The 17,277-nt window shown below is 46.0% G+C and overlaps 1 protein-coding gene across 5 annotated transcripts; it reads right to left on the reverse strand.

Moving 5' to 3' along the window:
* Positions 1 to 3,342: 3,342 nt before the first annotated feature.
* On the reverse strand, positions 3,343 to 16,465 carry DMRTC2 (DMRT like family C2). 5 transcript variants are annotated; one of them, XM_077340849.1, is made up of 9 exons: positions 16,413 to 16,465; positions 14,447 to 14,687; positions 13,189 to 13,358; positions 12,389 to 12,483; positions 12,118 to 12,292; positions 10,523 to 10,640; positions 8,999 to 9,074; positions 6,940 to 7,918; positions 3,343 to 4,014 (listed from the first exon to the last, which is right to left on the reverse strand). In XM_077340849.1, the coding sequence occupies exons 2-9, from the start codon at positions 14,674 to 14,676 to the stop codon at positions 3,872 to 3,874; spliced, it is 1,986 nt and encodes a 661-aa protein (XP_077196964.1). In that variant the 5' UTR covers positions 14,677 to 14,687; positions 16,413 to 16,465; the 3' UTR covers positions 3,343 to 3,871. The 5 variants fall into 5 exon arrangements, with proteins under 5 accessions (XP_077196964.1, XP_077196965.1, XP_077196963.1 ...); XM_077340850.1 differs by having other exon boundaries at positions 16,401 to 16,465; XM_077340848.1 differs by having other exon boundaries at positions 16,313 to 16,421.
* Between the last annotated feature and the right edge of the window lie 812 nt (positions 16,466 to 17,277).

The following is a 17,277-nucleotide window of genomic DNA, read 5'->3' on the forward strand; positions in this document are numbered from 1 at the left end:
GTGTGCAGACTAGGTCTGGGTGAAACAAGTTTTTTAAACCTTTCAAAAACATACGTAACATTGGATGGGAAAAAATTGGTTTGCCATCCACAAGGTTGTTCGAAGCCAAAATAGCGGCTAGGTGGACAATTGAGGAATTCGAGAGCCCTGAGTCTTTCAAAAAGGAATGTCCTGACTATGAAAATGCCCACATTGGAAGGTGGACTCTATAGGAACCCTCCCCTCCTCAGGCTCCACCCCCAAAATTTCCATGTATTTTCTGATCTGGAGCTGGCACCCCCTAGTAAACAGGGAAGTCTGTTATCCCCAAAACGAGTGCTCAGCCACACTCACAGCTGTGTAATTTCCTGAAATCGAGCTTGCACTGCATTCTTTCAATCAGCCACACGGGGCCCCCAACCTACTCACTAATCTCCAGGCACCAAAAGGAAATGGGCATGAAGTCCATCAGCACCAGGACTGGTGGTTTCCACCCTCCCCCACATCCCCTTCTTAAATTCTGGGAATTATAATTATCTAAACGAACTGGGCTTCGCAAGTCTGATTTTTTAAAAAAATGGCCAGGACCCTCATCAAACTATAACTTCCAGAATTCCTTGAGTGAAATTTTTTAGGAGTTAAATTTCCCTGGAGAAGGTGTGCTTCAGCCTTTAGGCAGCCGAATGAATTGTCTTCTGCTCTTCTTGCACATTCCAGATGTGGCCTGAACATCACTGCCTGAACATCACTGCCCTGTAGGGGCACGAGTCACTCTGGTGCACAACCCTGAAGAGGAAGGTTTAAGAGTGAACCAGTGATGGGTGGGCACAATCCACTTGTGGCAGGGCAGAAATGTCCACAAAGTGGTTTACATGTTCCTTAAGTGACATCTGTTTCTTTGGCTCTTAGTCCTCTTCACTGAGTGGCCCAAACTTCAGAAGAAACATTTTCATATCTTCAGGACTTTTCAAACAAAGGGAAGAGGAAAAGGGTTTGTCCTCCAGGCTTGCTTAGATGAGGCAGACCCCCCCCCCCATCTTTGGTGCATCTGATCCTTTCACACTATAATTATGTCCATTAAAGCTTCCATCTGCCTGCTGGGAAGAGCTGCTCTTAAGCCCCCTTCGGTTTGCTCTTGTCCTCTGTTCTCTCATCAGGATCCATTACAATCCCATTAGCAACATGAGCCAAGTGCTGACACGACTGTCCTCCGCTGAGGCCTGCTCCAATCCTCTTAGCAGGCCTTTTAAGCAGATGTTCTCCTCTGGAGAGGCTTGACGGATGGGATGTGTATAGACAGGGCTCTGTTATCAGGTCTTTCCAACAGTTAAAATGCTGTCATGGAGAAGGCAAATCCCCCCCCCATCTCTGTACAGTTGCATTCCCACAGGGTTGATCGCCACAAAAATTAGAATTGAGAATCTTCCAAGACCTGAGATAACATGACATGCCCGATTCCTTGTGAATATTTCCAGGTACACAATCACAGAAAGCCACCGTAACACACATGCATACTCTGTGGAAGCCGAGCTCAATAGCTAAACAAAGAGATTCAGATGTGTAGCAGTATTGATCTGAAGCAGCAGAACCAAGTTGGAATCCAGTGGCACCTTTAAGACCAACAGAGTTTTAGTCATGATATAAGAGAGATTTGCTAAACAGCCTTTTGTGCTCTTCTCAAAGGTCACCTATTCCCTTTATCTCCTCTTCTACACCAGAGAAAAGGGAAGGAGCAAGGTACGATGTTCTTGCACTCTTTCTCCACCCTCCATTCACCGTGAGCCCCCACCCCCCATACACACATAGCCAACATTTCACTTGGCCACAAGCACTAGTCCTACTTGTAGTTCTAGAAACAAATGAGCTGTTGAACCTGTAAGGTGCATCCTACCTTTTACTGTGGTTCTAGCCCTCATGGTGGAGAGTGAAAAAGTGTAGGGAGCATATTTTTGAAAAGCTTTAACATTCAAGGGAGAGAATTTCTGTCGGATGTGTAGTGTGGTGCTTAAGGGCAGCAGACTTCAACCCAGAGAACTGGGCTTGATTCCCCACTCCTCCACCTAAAGCCTGTTGGGGTGACTTTGGGCCAATCACCGTTCTTCCAGCACCTTTTCAGCCCCACCTACCTCACAAGGTACCTCTTTGAGGGAGAGGAAAGGAAGGAGCTCGTAAGCCACTTTGAGACTCCTTCGAGCAGGGACTTCCAAGCAGGAAGCTCTGGAGGGGGCTTTTCTCCTCCTGCCTAAATGGACTTGGCCACAAAGTAGGGAACTGGACACCTGTGTCCAGATGGCTTGGTGGGTATGCCTTGGGTATAAAAATCAAAGGGAGGAAGTTGGTTATGGCATGGTATGGGGGGTTCTGGGTTGTCAGCTCCTCCTAAAGGGGAGCCAACTTAGGAGTAGTAGTAAAGGTGGGGAGGGGGAGGGAGTGATGATGTCACTTTCATTGACATGTCACTTCCAGGGAGTGTGGCAGGGAGGCATGGCCAATTGAGTTCACCTTTGGGGGTCCTTAAAGCCTGAAAATTTATGTCAGGGGATCCTCCATGGTCAAAAAGTTGAAAAAGGCTGCCTTAGAGTCAGTACAGAAAAGAGGAATATGACAATCTTTTTTTCTATCTGTCACTCTCCAGCTTCTTCTTACTAAGCCCAAAATAAATATGCAATAATAACATTTATGAATTCTGCTCCTTCAGTATTAATGAGTAAAAAGCTTGCGTCTAACCAGGATCCCAAGTCCCGATATATGGGTGAAGGCCCATGAGACTGTAAGAGTGCTGAACCAAAGTGGGTACGGACCTCCTCCGTGCATGGATGGGGCCTCCCTGGGGACCCTAAGCTGGTGCTGGGTCTGTGATGGGAGAAAAGCAGCATGTATGAGTGAAATAAGCCTGTTGATGAGCCTCTTGTGGGGCAGGGTGGTAAGGCAGCCAACATGCTGTCTGAAACGCTGACCATCAGGCTGGGAGTTCGATCCCAGCAGCCGGCTCAAGGTTGACTCAGCCTTCCATCCTTCCAAGGTTGGTAAAATGAGTACCCAGCTTGCCGGGGGGTAAAGGGTAATGATTGGGGAAGGCACTGGCAAACCACCCCATATTGAGTCTGCCATGAAAATGCTAGAGGGCGTCACCCCAAGGGTCAGACATGACTCGGTGCTTGCACAGGGGATACCTTTACCTTTACCTTAAGTGAAATAAATAGTATTTTAAGGCTTCCGAGTCCACAATCTAAATAGTTCTGACTTATAAAAAAACATGTGCTTTCTCGAAATAGCTCTAGATAAGCATCAAGTACAAGGAGAAAGTGTTTCAGTCTTGTAGCCTAGAGGCAGAAATCCATACAACCATCACAATTCTTCTCAACATTTTTATTGGCAGAGAATGTAATGAGCCTGTCGGCTCCCGAGTCATAAAATCAATGGCAGGAGCCTCCTTCCAAGTGGACACAATTCTTTATGTCGCTTAAAACCATCCCTTGCTCTTGAATCGTTTCGGTGTCATTTATTTAAAAGTGGCAGAAATTCATTATAATATTGCTTTCCCCCTACAAGGAACTTTTCACTGCTTTTAAACCATTTCGTTAAGAAACCACAACTCCCGATGGGCTGCTTTTAAAACACAATGCTTCAGAATCTCTTTCACAAAAATTAAAAAATAAATCTGGTTCTCATCCGACATGGAACTTGTCAAAAAAACCCTGAACAGAATGTGTTAAAATTGAAGACTGGCTTGGAGTTGCTGCAATAAAAACCATTATGGTTGCAAAATGGATGAGAGGCAGAGTCTGGGGCCATGGCTGGCTGCCCTGGCCTTGAAAGATCACGAGGCCAGGAAAACAACATACGCGGGCAGGCGGAGCGCTTGCAGCCGGCTCCAGTCCCTGCCAGGAGCCTAGCTAGGGAGGGAGATGGAGCCCATCTGGCCGATGCTGAGGGAAACGGAGGGGGAGGAGCTGGCCTGGTGAAGGTGAGGAGGCTGTTGGCTTGGTGAGGCTTGCCTGGCCGTGAGGAAGTCAGGCCCTGCTTCAGTGGCATCTAAACAGAACGCAGAAGCCATGTTAAGTCTCTGAGGCCAAACTGCCCACTCCCCCTACAGACCACAGCGATCTCATGAGAGCAGTTCAGACTGATACCCTGAAGCATGGGTAGTCAAACTGCGTCCCTCCAGATGTCCATGGACTACAATTCCCATGAGCCCCTGCTGGCAGGGGCTCATGGGAACTGTAGTCCATGGACATCTGGAGGGCTGCAGTTTGACTACCCCTGCCCTGAAGTCTGCTGTTTGTTCAGACTATGTGGCTGATGTGGGATCAAATCCCTGGGGTCAGGCAGAAGATAGAAAGGTGACTGGAAACTGCACTGCCTTCTGCCTGACCTGGAACGAACCCCGGTCGACCCTGGCTGTCCTAGGCCCAGGTGGACAAGCTCCAGGAGTCCTGTGTGAATGCATCTCTGAGTGACGGCTTTGATAGGGCTGCTTGACCCAGGTCGCTGCAGTGATTTAGGAAAGTGCCTTGGGGGCAAGATGCTCAGTGCCCTGTTCCTTCACTCACGGCAGGTCTTTCTTTGAGGGTTCTTTCAAGTCCTTCTCTATTATACCCTGTGTGTCACCGGTCACTGTGAGGCCTGATCCTCAAATCCCGTGAGTCTCAAATTGACTTCAATGGGACTAATCTGAAATAGGGGATTTCAAGAATGCCTTCTGTCTCACGAGCGGGGGAAGGGGGAGCCCAGCTGTGTGACCTTCGGACAAAGGTGAAGGTTTTTTCTTTTTTAAAGATAAGTGTATTCCAAAGAAGATGTGCCCAGTGGCCTGATCAGCTGCCCCATTGGTGATGTGCTGCTTGGTTCTGGCATGCTGTTTTCTTTCCCTCTTGGACACTGATGTGCGAACTAGCAAGGCAGAGACCCTTCCCAAGCTGGCCTGCATGTAATCTTAGCATTTTCTGCTTCAGTGTTTGTAGACATCACAGACTTGTCCCCACCAGTAAATGAGCCCAGCTCTTTAAGAAAGAAATCGACATTGATATCTGCATGAGAATGAAAGCTTCCCTCTTTCTCAAACTCCTATCTGTGCTCATGTGGTTAAAATTTTGGGAAGTTCCCGTGAAGTACAGACAGATGGTTACAGCTAGCATGCTGCCTTATGAAAGGACATTTCCAGATTTTTAAACACTGGTATACTGTTTTTCCTGAACAGATCAAAATGCTTGTCACCTGTGACATCACTAAGGCTAGCTTCCCTAAAAGGTAGTCCAGAATTATTATCCACATGAATGGATTCCAGAAATTTGTCTGATGGATTTTTAAAATCACCTGTGGCCAAACCAATTGTAATGTTAGAATTCTGTGATTAGGCCTCCCAAATAGGTTTCCTGAGTTTCTTTCTCTTGCTTTTTTAAATAGCAGGACTGAAGGTTGAGGGAAATGTAAGTCTCCCCCCACCCTGGCACTATTTTCCTGACTTGGAACAACCCCACAGAGCTGTTATTTGCCCAGATGGGTGAATAACTGCTGTTTCTGATCAGAACGGTGGGGCAGAAAGGCTTATATCCTTCATCTTCCAGATCATGGGTCTGATCCATTTTAAGCATGTCATAAGTATAGCTCAGGAGGTGACTTTCATTGCGGAAAGGGTTTACCAGCTCCAGATTGGGAAATGCATAGAATAAAGGGATGACACCTGAGGAGGATGTCATTTGGGAAGGGGACGGAGCTGAGCGAGGTGTAGCACCTTCTGAAGCAGCTCTTTTCTCCAGGGAAACGGATCTCTATAGTTTGGACATCTGTTGTACTTTTGGGAGATCTCTGGGCCTCCCCTGGAAGTTGGCAATCATTAGACTGTCATCATAAACGGAGAAGTCGGCATCCACTGTTCTGGTTGTCCCCACCCCAGTTCTAGAATCCCATTGCAACAACCTTATTTTGGTTTACTAGGAACTTTCCTGTCGTATTCGAACGTTAACATACTTTGTTTACTGACTGAACGTTTTTCTCATAGGTGCAGCCTGCCTGGCATCCCAGTGAGAAAAGGCAGACGATAACACACAATACTCCCAGGGCCCACTGTGATCATTCTTGGGGATTGTTTCAGAGGGCAGCTGTGTTGGTTGGCAGTAGAACAGCTAGATTAAAATCCAGTAGGACCTTAGAGACCAACCTCCTGACCTAGAGAGCCCAGGCTAGCCTGATCTCATCAGATCTCGGAAGCTAAGCTGAGTTGGCCCTGTCTAGGATTTGGATGGGAGACCTCCAAGGAACACTAGGGTCATGATGTGGAGGCAGGCAATGGCAAGCCACCTTGGAACGTCTCTTGCCTGACAGCCAGACAATCCTAGGACCTCCTGGCTACATTACGCACACTGCCAGAAGCAGCAAAAACAAACGCCTGTGCGGGCTTAGCACTTCAATCGTGAAATAAAGTTCATGAAGTCAAGCTTGTGAAGTAGCCTCTTCGTTTATTTCTCGTTAGAACTTGTAAAAAGGCAGACAGAGTTTCTGGACCGAAGCTCTGTTTTGTTTTCTTCATCAGATAAGGAGCACAATGGTGTGCTGTGGCAGGTGAGCCTCCTTAGGTCGCCTTTTACCAGCAGTGATTTCCTATGCGGAACAATGAATCAAACAAGACCTTTTCTGACAAAAGGACACGCAAGGGAGCTTCAGTTCAGGAACTCGGCCTGCCTTTTTACAAGCTCTAATGAGAAACAAAAGAAGAGGCGACTTCACAAGCTTGACTGCCTGAACTTTATATCATGATGGAAGGGTTGAGCCCCCGCAGGTGTCTGTTTTTGCTGCTACCCTATGGGCATGCCGTCTGATAGATAGATAGAGACCAGCAAATAAATAATTAGAGACTTAAAAGGCCCTTTCTGGTCATTTGCTTTCTCCATTGAGGACTTTGGCAAAGCTTCTGAGTCATTCCTGCCCTGACTGCAGTCGCATGTGCGCTCTGACCCCTACCTTTCAGATCCTTGCTCCCAGGCTCCTTGCAGCTGCTGGCGGTCTCCTCCACGGCATGCCCTTGGCTGGAACACCTTTGTCCTTGGCTCTGCTGCTGCTGGCTTTGTGGTGATTTCTGCCTCAGAGGAATCACTGCGTCTGGGAAAGATTGCTGAGCTAGGCGGTATGGGGTGGGATGCAGCAGTGACAGCCTGGGGACCCTGTGCACTTCCATCCCGAGTGGGGCACAGGAGATGCCACCTGGCAGGGCCACAGGAGCAAGGGAGATGTCCATGGGTGGGACACAGAAGGGAAGCAGATGCGGGCTGGCATGCATGGAACTGGCTGCAGTGGAGATGTCGACGTTGGCTTCTGAAATCCAGCCTTCCTCAACGGCTTGTGGCACGCAGATGGTCTTTGGGGTGGAGCTGGGGGTGGTAGGATAGGGAGCCAAGCTAGTGGGGAAATGATGGTGGCCAATATGAGATGTCCCTCCTAGGCTGGGTTTGACCATGAGAGACGTGGCCAGCGGGGGACCCCGGGACGGGCTGATGGAGAACAGGCGGACGTTTTTATACTGCTGCGGAAGAGGACTGCTGTGAAGCAAAGGAAGGAAAAGTGGTCCTGGGACCTGCTCCCCAGGGACAGCCAGTGGATCTGGAGGCATCTGGCTTCCTTTCAAGGCTATATCCCTGGAGGGTTTCATGGCATGAAAGCCATAGGGGGGCATGAAGTATTGGGGGTGCTGTTGGAAGGGGCTGGGCACCGCAAAGCGGTGAGCTGCCTCTGATGGGTGAGGGAAAGCTGGTGAAGCCATCAGAGCAGGTGCAGAGCTGACCGGAGGTAAAAGACCTGATGTGGCAAGAACAGGACCCGTCTGGGGGGAGTTTCTCAGCACCATCAGGGCTTCAGCAGCCTCTTTCTGGAGCTGCTGTTCAGAAAGGGGTGAGAAGATAAACCCCCTGGTGGGCCAGACTGAAACGTGAGCGGAGGAGGTGGGCTGAAAGAAAGAAAAGAGACAATTAACCGTGGGATTAGAGAACGTACATTGGCAGGGTTGAGAAATGCCTCGTGAACACGATTCCACTTTGTTCCTTGTTGTGGGGCTGAGAAACAACAAGGGTGGTCCCTGGGCATCACATTCCCTTACCCAGGTACTCTCATGCCAGAGATCCTGGAAATATATAGATGGCCTCCATTTCACTAAAACTCCAGGCTGATGTGTGTTTTGGGCATTTGAGGCACGGGATGTATGAATGAAGGTCTCTGATTTGGGGCATGGAGATACTATGCGGAATACCAACTGACCTAGCAATCACTCATCTAACCTGCCACCTGTTTTGCATAACAAAGTCTCTTGCTGGAATGGAGAGCATGTAAGTGGCAATGCTGTTGACACTTCCTTAGGAGCAAGCCTCAATGAATTCACTGGTGCTTACTTCAGAGTAAACTTGCATAGGATCAGGCTGCAAGCCTTGACTCATGGCTAGACTTTGCCTTCATCCTCCTCAACTACATGTTCCTCTGTTCTAGCTCTGCCCAGGAATGTAATGAACTGGAAAGGAAGAGGATGGTTCCTCTTTTCATGTCTGCTGGGATTATATATTGTTTCCAGTGGAAGCTGGCTTCTCTTTTCCTGCACTTCAAAAGGCAGCATGATACCAAAGCACACAAGCAGCTTTCTACTCTCATCGGCTGCTCCTTGCCAAACCCCTACAGTGGTCCCAGGAAGCCCCAAATAAATGCAAGGCTCTGGCCAACAAGGAGGCTTTACCAGCAGCCAATAAAAGGAAGCCATCCATTCCTAAGACAGAGACCTGAAACTACTCTCCATCTGTACAAGAAGCTTATACTTTGGTAGGTCAGTGGAGAATATTCACTGTGTGTCTGTGCATTCAAGCATGCAGAAGAAAGTACAAACTGAATAAACCCATTGGTTGGCTTCAGTAATTTTACAATAACTGAAGCACTTTTTTGTTTGTTTAAGTGTTCTCTAGGTTGTATAGGTTGAAAAAATGGGGGGTGGGTTTACTTCCAGTCCCCAGGATCCTGTTCTTCAAAGGGTTAAGGGTCCAAATACCTGACCTCCCAATGGCATGGTCTTTGGACGTCTGGTTAAATCCATGTTGCCACTCAAGGGGTTCAGTGCCAGGCGGCTGAAGAGGGAAAGAGAGAGAGAGAGAGAGCATGTCAGTCCTGTTTACAGAGTGCCTCAGTGGCAGCTTGCTTCCCACTCACCTTCTGTCCTAGCTGAACCACAAACTGTTGAGGGGGAAGTTGGAGGGGGGGGACACTTCTGCAGCTGCCGTTCTCCTGAATTCGCTTCACTTTTCCACCCACAACTTGCTGTTTGCAGTAAATGTTTGTTTGTGTGGACGGCTGTTAGTGTGCGGGTGCCAGAAGAATAAATGATGCATAAGTAGTGCCCATGGGACAATTTCTGTTGCCGTATAGGAGCGTACAAGACCCCGAGTTATACATGACTGTTGTTTCAAGAATTTTAGCCAAATAATTGTTCCAACAGGAAAGGTATTTACCAGCCTTTCATTTCTGTAATACCCAGTCTAGATTATTCTAGTGTCTGCTCTCCCTACTTCTAGTCTATGCATTTGTTCCGCCATCTAGATAAAATAATTCTGTATCACTAACTGCTTGAACATTTCCTTTAGCAACAAATCTTGGTTTTTTTTTTAAATCAGTTCATTTATTTTATGTCTCAGAGATTTCTATTGGAGATTGTATCCCGCCTTTTTGTATTTTCTTGTATATCACGTTTGTGATAGCTACAAACTTATAACAACTTACAATACTGGAGAAGTAGCTCACTTTATAAGTAACCCCCTCTTAAATTCTAGGCATGTTCCTTGTAAGATTGGTCCTTTTGGGGGACCAATTAAATATCACTAACATCTTGTTAGTGAAAACTCTGCATGGGAGGAAAGCCCCATTGATATTAAGATGGCTTAGGATCTGAAAAGTACATTTATTCCCACATGTTGGAGATCGTGTACTCCTGGGGTTATTAATGTTATTAATAACCACAGATACTTATTTCCATTGGTATGATCAGTTGTTCACTTTCTGCCTAGCCTAGATTGCTATTTTTTTATTGTAGAGAAAGGAGTTCCTTCCGTGTGTTTATAAAAACCACCATATATGTAAACATTGTACACAAAATGTTTTTCAGAACTGAAGATATTTGATGTCGCTGATTGAGCTGATGTTTGTGGCAGGTGTGCCAATTCAACATTTCAAAGTTGTATGATGTTGAGGAACTACTGTTTTGTTTAGCCAGACATCCATTAAGTTCTGTGGAGAAGCAATGGGTATGAACTACTAATTTGGTAACCCTAGTGAATACCTACAGGGCTTCAAAAGTCCCTCCCCCCACCCCCCCCACTGTGGATCCTGCTGAATTCAGATCGATTAGAACCTCGGTCTTTCTCCTTCCTTTCTCCCCAAATTGAAACAGAAAGCCTTCTGCACTTGATTGGGGAAACTCAGAGCGGGGAGGGGAGTGATGGTTTAGTAGTTTAGTAGACCCTGGTTTAGTAGTTAGCCATAAATGCTTGCTGTGCTCAAGTGCTAGAGAAGTACAATATACCTGGTCAGGTCAGTAGGTGCAGGTAAGCACCAGGAGGTACCAGGGCTCTGATGGAACATCTGTCCCGGGGCTGCCATGTAATTGTCTGGCATGTACAAGTCTTCGTTGCTATTACAACCTGTAGGAAAAGAAACAAACTGCTGCTGACAGGTCTTGAGTGAAAAGGTCGATGGGATGTTTGCAGTATGAAAACAATGGATATTGAGAGTAACGGTCTGTCAGCAGGTGACAGAGATCAGTTCCCCTGGAGAAAATGGCTGCTTTGGAGGGTGGACTCCATAGCATTCTACTCCATTGAGGTCCCTTCCCATCCCAAATACTGCCCACTCCTGGCTCTACCCCCAAAGTCTCCAGGTATTTCACAACCCAGGGCATTTCTGCACCCGTTAAATGTAGTGAAATGCTTACCTTACATAGTCGTTATTCCGCCCCCTCCATATGATGTCGCCAACATCCAGCGTCTGGGCAGTAACCGGCTGGCTACATCCTCCTTTTTAAAGCGCGAGCTCGGGAATCACATAAAGTGGATTCACCAACCAATTTAGTGCTAGCTAAGGGAGAGCAACCAGCAGGCAACGAGCAGAGGGAAGAAGGTTCAAACGCACTAGAGTCGCCTGCCTCGTCCTGCCCTCACACCCACCTCTCTCTCTTGTTCCTGGGGATGGCAATTTCTTTTAAAAAATGGCTAACATCCTGGAGCAATGAATAGGTGGTCCAAACATGCAGGCGATGCCAGAAATATGTTCCCCCCCCCCCAAAGTTGTAACACAAAGGGTGCCTCTCTAAAGTCCCTCCCCCTAAAATCAGGAACAAGATTAATTTTTAAAACTTATATACATAGGAGTTTAAACGGAGAATTTTGAATTAAAAAAATTAGCAGGCATTGTGGGACCTTTAAAACATGGAGAAAGAGGATTGGCTGCCTGGATTGATGGACAGCTGGAAGAGAGTAATGTGTAAAGCGTGTTCCTCTCTTCCACCATTTCCAGCAGCCAATGTGGATGGTGAGGAGCACAAAAAGGCGGCAGACGAAAGCGAGACAGCAAAAAGCTGAGAAGTGCCTTGGAGGCACGATAATATTTAGCGCTATGTCATTCAGCTGGCATAATGCTATTTTTCCCGATGTGCGGAAATGCCTCCAGAGTTGGCAACCCTACAAGACATTGACATTATACATTCTTTCTCAAAAGTTTCATTTTCCCAACAAAATTCCTTGTAGGAAAAATAAACGATTTGTCTGCATACTATATTTGAATTGCATGCTTGTGATTTTTTTTAATTGACCTGTAATGATGCAAAAGACTTTACAGTAATGATCAGTTCTCCTAACAACGAGAGGTAAAACACTGTAATGATCATAATTTCAGTGAGGTAGCCAGGTTAGTTTAGTAGCACCCCAGAAGATGAACAATATATTTTTACAATGCTACTGTACCCCTGACTATGCTTGTTATGCTGCATTCACAGTGAGAGCAAGGAAATGGCATGTTTTGCCCAAGACCTCCCAATATGTTTACTGTTTCCTCCGATTCCAAGGCCTGCTTTTTAGCCATTCAACTACATCAGCTCTGTTATCAGAAAAATGGACTACCCACCTCCCATAGTTTGAACATGAAAGGCATGTTCTTGAGGCAAAAACTGGCAGAAGGATGCAGGGGGCATAGGAAGAGGTGGTGGAAACCAAGTTGGATGAGGTGGCTGATGCCCTCCAAATGCCCAGGGCAGCTCTGTCACTTTAGAACACCGAGGGAGAGGCATCCAGGAACCTTCCTAGAGAATAACACACAATAGATAGATAGATATTACCAAAATATGGGAATGATTGTGGAAACAAGAAATAATTGCAAGGAACATCCCTTTTCTCACCTTTCTTGTGGCTTTCCGCTTCTGTCGTCTGAGGAATCCTGTAGTCCCTCTCAGTCCATCCTCTGAGTCAGATGGCTCTGCATTCTCTTTCTTCCCTGTGTGGGGAAGGGAAGATCGTCTGTGAATTATCTGGCCCCAGTGATTCGCTATGGCTCTAAACAAAGTTAGAACAAAAACCCTAGTTTGTGTGGCCTTCATGTGGGTAAACATTAGAACTGAAAAATTAGATCAATTTACTGTGCTAAAATGAAAAATGTGATGACCAAGGCAAACCATAGCTCAAGATTCAGCAGGTCAAATAATAGGTTTGAGAGTCTAATCTTAACGGCCTACGATTGCCAGCCTCCAGGTGGGGACTGAAAATCTCCCATAATTACAACTGATCTCAAGATGACAGGGAGCAGTTCCTCGGAAGAAAATGGCTAATTTGGAAGGTGGTCTCTGTGGCATTATACGCTGCTGAGGTCCCCCCTCCCCAACCCCTACCCTCTCCAAACCCCCTCCCCCCAAATCTCTAGGTATTTCTCAACCCAGAGTTGATAACCTAAGGCCTAACTACACACATTGTAATAAAAGAAGCCTGGACAGTTTTGCAAATAGGAAAGGGCTTCTTGGAGATCTGTGCAACCAAATCCTAGGCATGTTTACTTGGGAATTAGTACTCATGAGTTCACTGTGTTGTAGGATGCTTAGTGAGCATAGGAATGTTTTCTGAAACCATGTCTTAAAGTAAAACATGTTAACTTGTGTCTGTTCCCACTCCCCTTCCATATTTCCACTTAGTGATATGGCTGCCTCACCTGCCCCTACTTTGCAGGACTTGATCCCTTTCAGGGATTTGGCCAACTGGAAAGATTCCAATGGGCTGCCATCTTGAAGTTGCAGCAAACCGCTAGCTAACTGCTTTCTCAGCTCTATCTCCTGCTGCCGGCGTAAGGCCACTTGGGCTGCCATGACTCGGCGCCGCTGTCTGAGAGAAGATTTTTTTTAAGGAGCGGAGAAAACAAAAATACAGAAGAAATGTAGCATGTAATAATTGAAGACTGTGAATCTTAACAGACCCACTCCCCCCTTAACTCTCGGGGACTGGTGTTAACTGGCTTTAGTGACAGTTTTGCAACCAGATTTAATGCCCTTTGAAGGGTGTAACTCTCCTGAGCATTGCACTGAGAGCTACACACCCACTTTCTCTTCTGTAGGGTTAGCAAAGTGCAAATGGTGGATGTAGTTAGTACTCAGGCACTTTCAGTCCCATATGATCAGGCTCTTATTCTTAGGGGAACAGTGCCATCTACTGAGATTCACACTATAAGATATATACTATATTAACTAGATGATCGACAGTACATCTCCAGACAGGGCAAAGGAGCTATTGCCCATCAGCAGCTCACACTTTCATGTCATCATTTATTGCACTTTTAACCTCCAAGGCATTCATAACCTCTCCCCCATTTATCCTCAAACGTTAGGCTAAGAGAGAGAGAGAGAACAACTGGTCCAGGGCCACCTAGTAGAATATGGCTGAATCGAGGTTCTAACCCTCTTCCCCTTGTCTCTAGCCTTCACATGGATGACCCAGGAAGGAATGCCAGTCTACAGGTGGGACCTGAGGATCCCCTTGAATTATAGTTCATCTCCAGACTAAAGAGATCAGTTTATCCAGAGAAAATGGCTGCTTTGGAGGGTGGACTCCAGAGGATTATGCTCCACTGATGTCCTTCCTTGCCCCAAATCCTACCCACCCCTGGTTCCACCCCCAAAGTCTCGAGGTATTTCCCATCCCAGAGGGGGGCAACCCTAGGCCCAGGTTAGTCTGACTTCATCAGATCTTGGAGCTAAGCAAAGTCAGCCCTGTTTAGTACTTGGATGGGAGACTGCCAAGGAAGTCTAGGGTCTCTATGCAGAGGCAGGCAGGAGATGGCAGCTCTACTCATCTCTTGCCTTGAAAGCTCCATGGGGTTCCATGAGTCAGCTATGACTTGACAGCACTTCCCACTTCCTCATTTCTTGTCCCCAACACCAACCACAGCATCATAAGCATTCCAGCTTTGAACGTACAGAATAAGGATGCATTTGTCACACTGGCAGCTCTGGAACTGGCAACTATTCTTGTGGCCTTTCAGCGGAACCTTGATGCCATGGTTGCGGCAGCGGGCACAGGTTGGAGAGCGTATGATGGAAGACAGCACACAGTCTTCTTGGGTGCTGCTGTCCTCTGTGGTGGAATCTGAGAGACAGCACTGGATATGGGGTGGAGCAGTAATGTCGAGGACCTCGTCATCATCCATGATACATGAACCTGAAAGGGAGGGAAACATGTCTTTTAAAAGAGAATGCAAGACCTTCTTCCTCAATCCAATTAACAATTTTTATTTGTAGTCTGTAAGGAGCTCCTGGACTGAAATTTAGCTGTTCCACTGCAGACCAAGACAACTCATTTCAAAAACTATATTTGGTATAGAATTGTGCTGGGTGTTTTAAAGATTAGAACTATCTGCCCATGTATACTCTAGCCACATCAAGTCATTGTGCACCCTTTTCAATACCAGCTTGGATTGCTATTGGAGTGGAATCATCCAGACAAAAATTAATAAATGAATGATGGATCTGGGGGGTGAAGTAAGAGGTATGGGTTTCCCAGAATTTACCGGTTGACATTTTTGTCTCCAGAAAGAAAAATCAGTCTCTGGGATGATTTATTTTTTCAAAATGTAAATGATATATCTCAGCTCTTATTTGGAAATGAGCCCATGTCAGATTTCCAGGGAAAGCCCTTAATATTAAGAATATTTAAAATTGTAGCCACCGAGGTGGAGATCAGAAGCAAGAAAAAGCCCCCCCCCCCAAAAAAAAATCTGACAATGGCTTTGCTCCCTCATAAAATCTGGTGTAGCAACTGCTACCTGTAGGGTTAGAATATTTTGAAAAGCAAAAAAGAGAACATATTTCCAGACTGACTACTTCAAACAATTGATCACTCTGGCAAATCTCATTTTAATATACCTACTATTTGTACTGTGATAATTGCTTCTAACTAGGAATATTCCTAACCTTCTAACCCCAAAAGAGAACATTTTATTTTATTATTTGATTTGATTTATATATCACTCACCCAGCAAGCCAGCTCAAGGTGGTATGCAACAACAAAGCATAACAATGATTACATTAAAATAATCAATAAAACATTTAAACCATTTAAAACTACATCTATAACTACCAGCTACATCAATTATAGTTATTATTTCTAATGCTGTCCCTTCCAACAGGTCTATTTCCAGATTAAGATTTTGTCGTGGTGCTGTTTTTTTATGTTTTTTTTTTAAGAGCCTACACACAAAAAGTTCATCTGGTAACCCTAGCCACATATACTGTTTTGGAAGATGTAATTGAGCATATATGTATGTATTTATTTATTTATATTTATATACCGCCCTCCCCCGAAGGCTCAGGGCGGTTTACAGGGAACAGGAAACAGGTACAGATAACAAAAGATCTGCAAAAGATCATGCGTCATATTCTATTAACGTGACTGAAGAAGGCTAACAAGGTGGAATGGCTATAGAAATATCTCATCAGCTTCAGGGTGCAGAACTTCTGGAACCTAATTGCCATGAAGGGTTGGAAGCATGCTTCATGCACAGTGCCCATGCGCAGGGATGTTTTGAGTATAGCAACTGGCTGAAATGTCTGAAAATATACATATGCTTTTAGGAAAAGCTAATATCCCAGTGTAACCCCAAACCCCAAACTAATTTAACAAGGTTATGCCCTCGTTTTTGAAGAGACCCATGTGTGGTAATTGTAGAACAGCTGTGACAATAAGAGCATGGGCTGCTGTGAGGGGGGGCAGACCTTGATCAGAGGACTGCTCTTGAGGGACCATAAGGCAGAATTTATGAGGTAACATGTTGATGGTATTATTACCCTGCCACCTTGAAACTGAGGAAATAATTAATATGGACTATCAGCGTGGATCACTGTAGCACCAACCACCAGGACTGCTTATATATACTTTCGACCCTACTAAGTAAAACGGTCCTTTGGAGCGCTCGCCTCGAACAACAAATCACGTCGTTCTTAACAGCCTTCGTTTGGACAGTCAGTCAATCAACAGTCGTCTTTTATTAGCCCCTGCCCTCGCGACCAATCAAAACGGAGCGGCTTTGATCGCTTTCCGCTAAACTGTAGCTTTTCCCGCCGTCTTTAGAAAACAGCCAATGGACGATGAGAGCGCCGGGCGCGCGAGGCTGGAGGAGAAGGGGGGGGGGATGACGGCTCCAAGCGTTCTTAGTGGATGTAGCGGCCGTTGGGCTGGACCATTATGAAAAGGGGTAGAATTGCCGAGGGGTGCTGCGGGGACGGGATGATATAGTGTTGAACGGAGAAATAATAATAATAATAAACCTTGTGTGAATAATACAGTAATGGGAAAGGAGTTTGTAAAAAGGGACTTGTACGTGTGAGTGTTCGCCCCTGATTAGAGGGGCGGCGTTGAAGCAATCCTGAGCAACCATGAGAGAAGCTTGAATGCAGAATGCCTTGCTCCACTGTGGTTAATTCCAGCATTTTTGGTCCATTAGTTGTCAAAAGGTCTTTAATGAAGGAAATTCAGGTGGAGAAACTCACAGAATGAGAGCCCCGTTTGGTTCCCAGTGTCAGTTTCTCGGTTTTCATCACTAACAGATTGAACCCCACTTCTGCCCTGCAAAATATGCCACAGGAACCTTCCTAGATCCTGCATCAGGCATCTGCACACACCGGTGATGTCTGATGCAAGAAGAGTGGCCTATTGGTTGCTGCTGGTTAAACAAGTTGAATGGCTGACATTTTCACTTCCTCAGAAAGTACACATTCATAAAGTCCCCCTTTTTTTTTTTTGCTTAAGGGCA

The sequence above is a fragment of the Paroedura picta genome, chromosome 5, assembly GCF_049243985.1.
Source record: "Paroedura picta isolate Pp20150507F chromosome 5, Ppicta_v3.0, whole genome shotgun sequence".
Lineage (NCBI taxonomy): Eukaryota > Metazoa > Chordata > Lepidosauria > Squamata > Gekkonidae > Paroedura > Paroedura picta.

Bases quoted from the DNA above. Each gene is read 5' to 3' on its own strand.
- DMRTC2 (XM_077340847.1), bottom strand. From the start codon at position 16,295: ATGTTACCTCATAAATTCTGCCTTATGGTCCCTCAAGAGCAGTCCTCT. The intron at 12,293-12,388 runs GTGAGAAAAGGG...GTTATTCTCTAG, and splicing joins AGCGGAAAGCCACAAGAAAG to GAAGGTTCCTGGATGCCTCT. The intron at 4,015-6,939 runs GTAGGGGTCAGA...CGTTCTGTTTAG, and splicing joins TGGGAGCAAGGATCTGAAAG to ATGCCACTGAAGCAGGGCCT.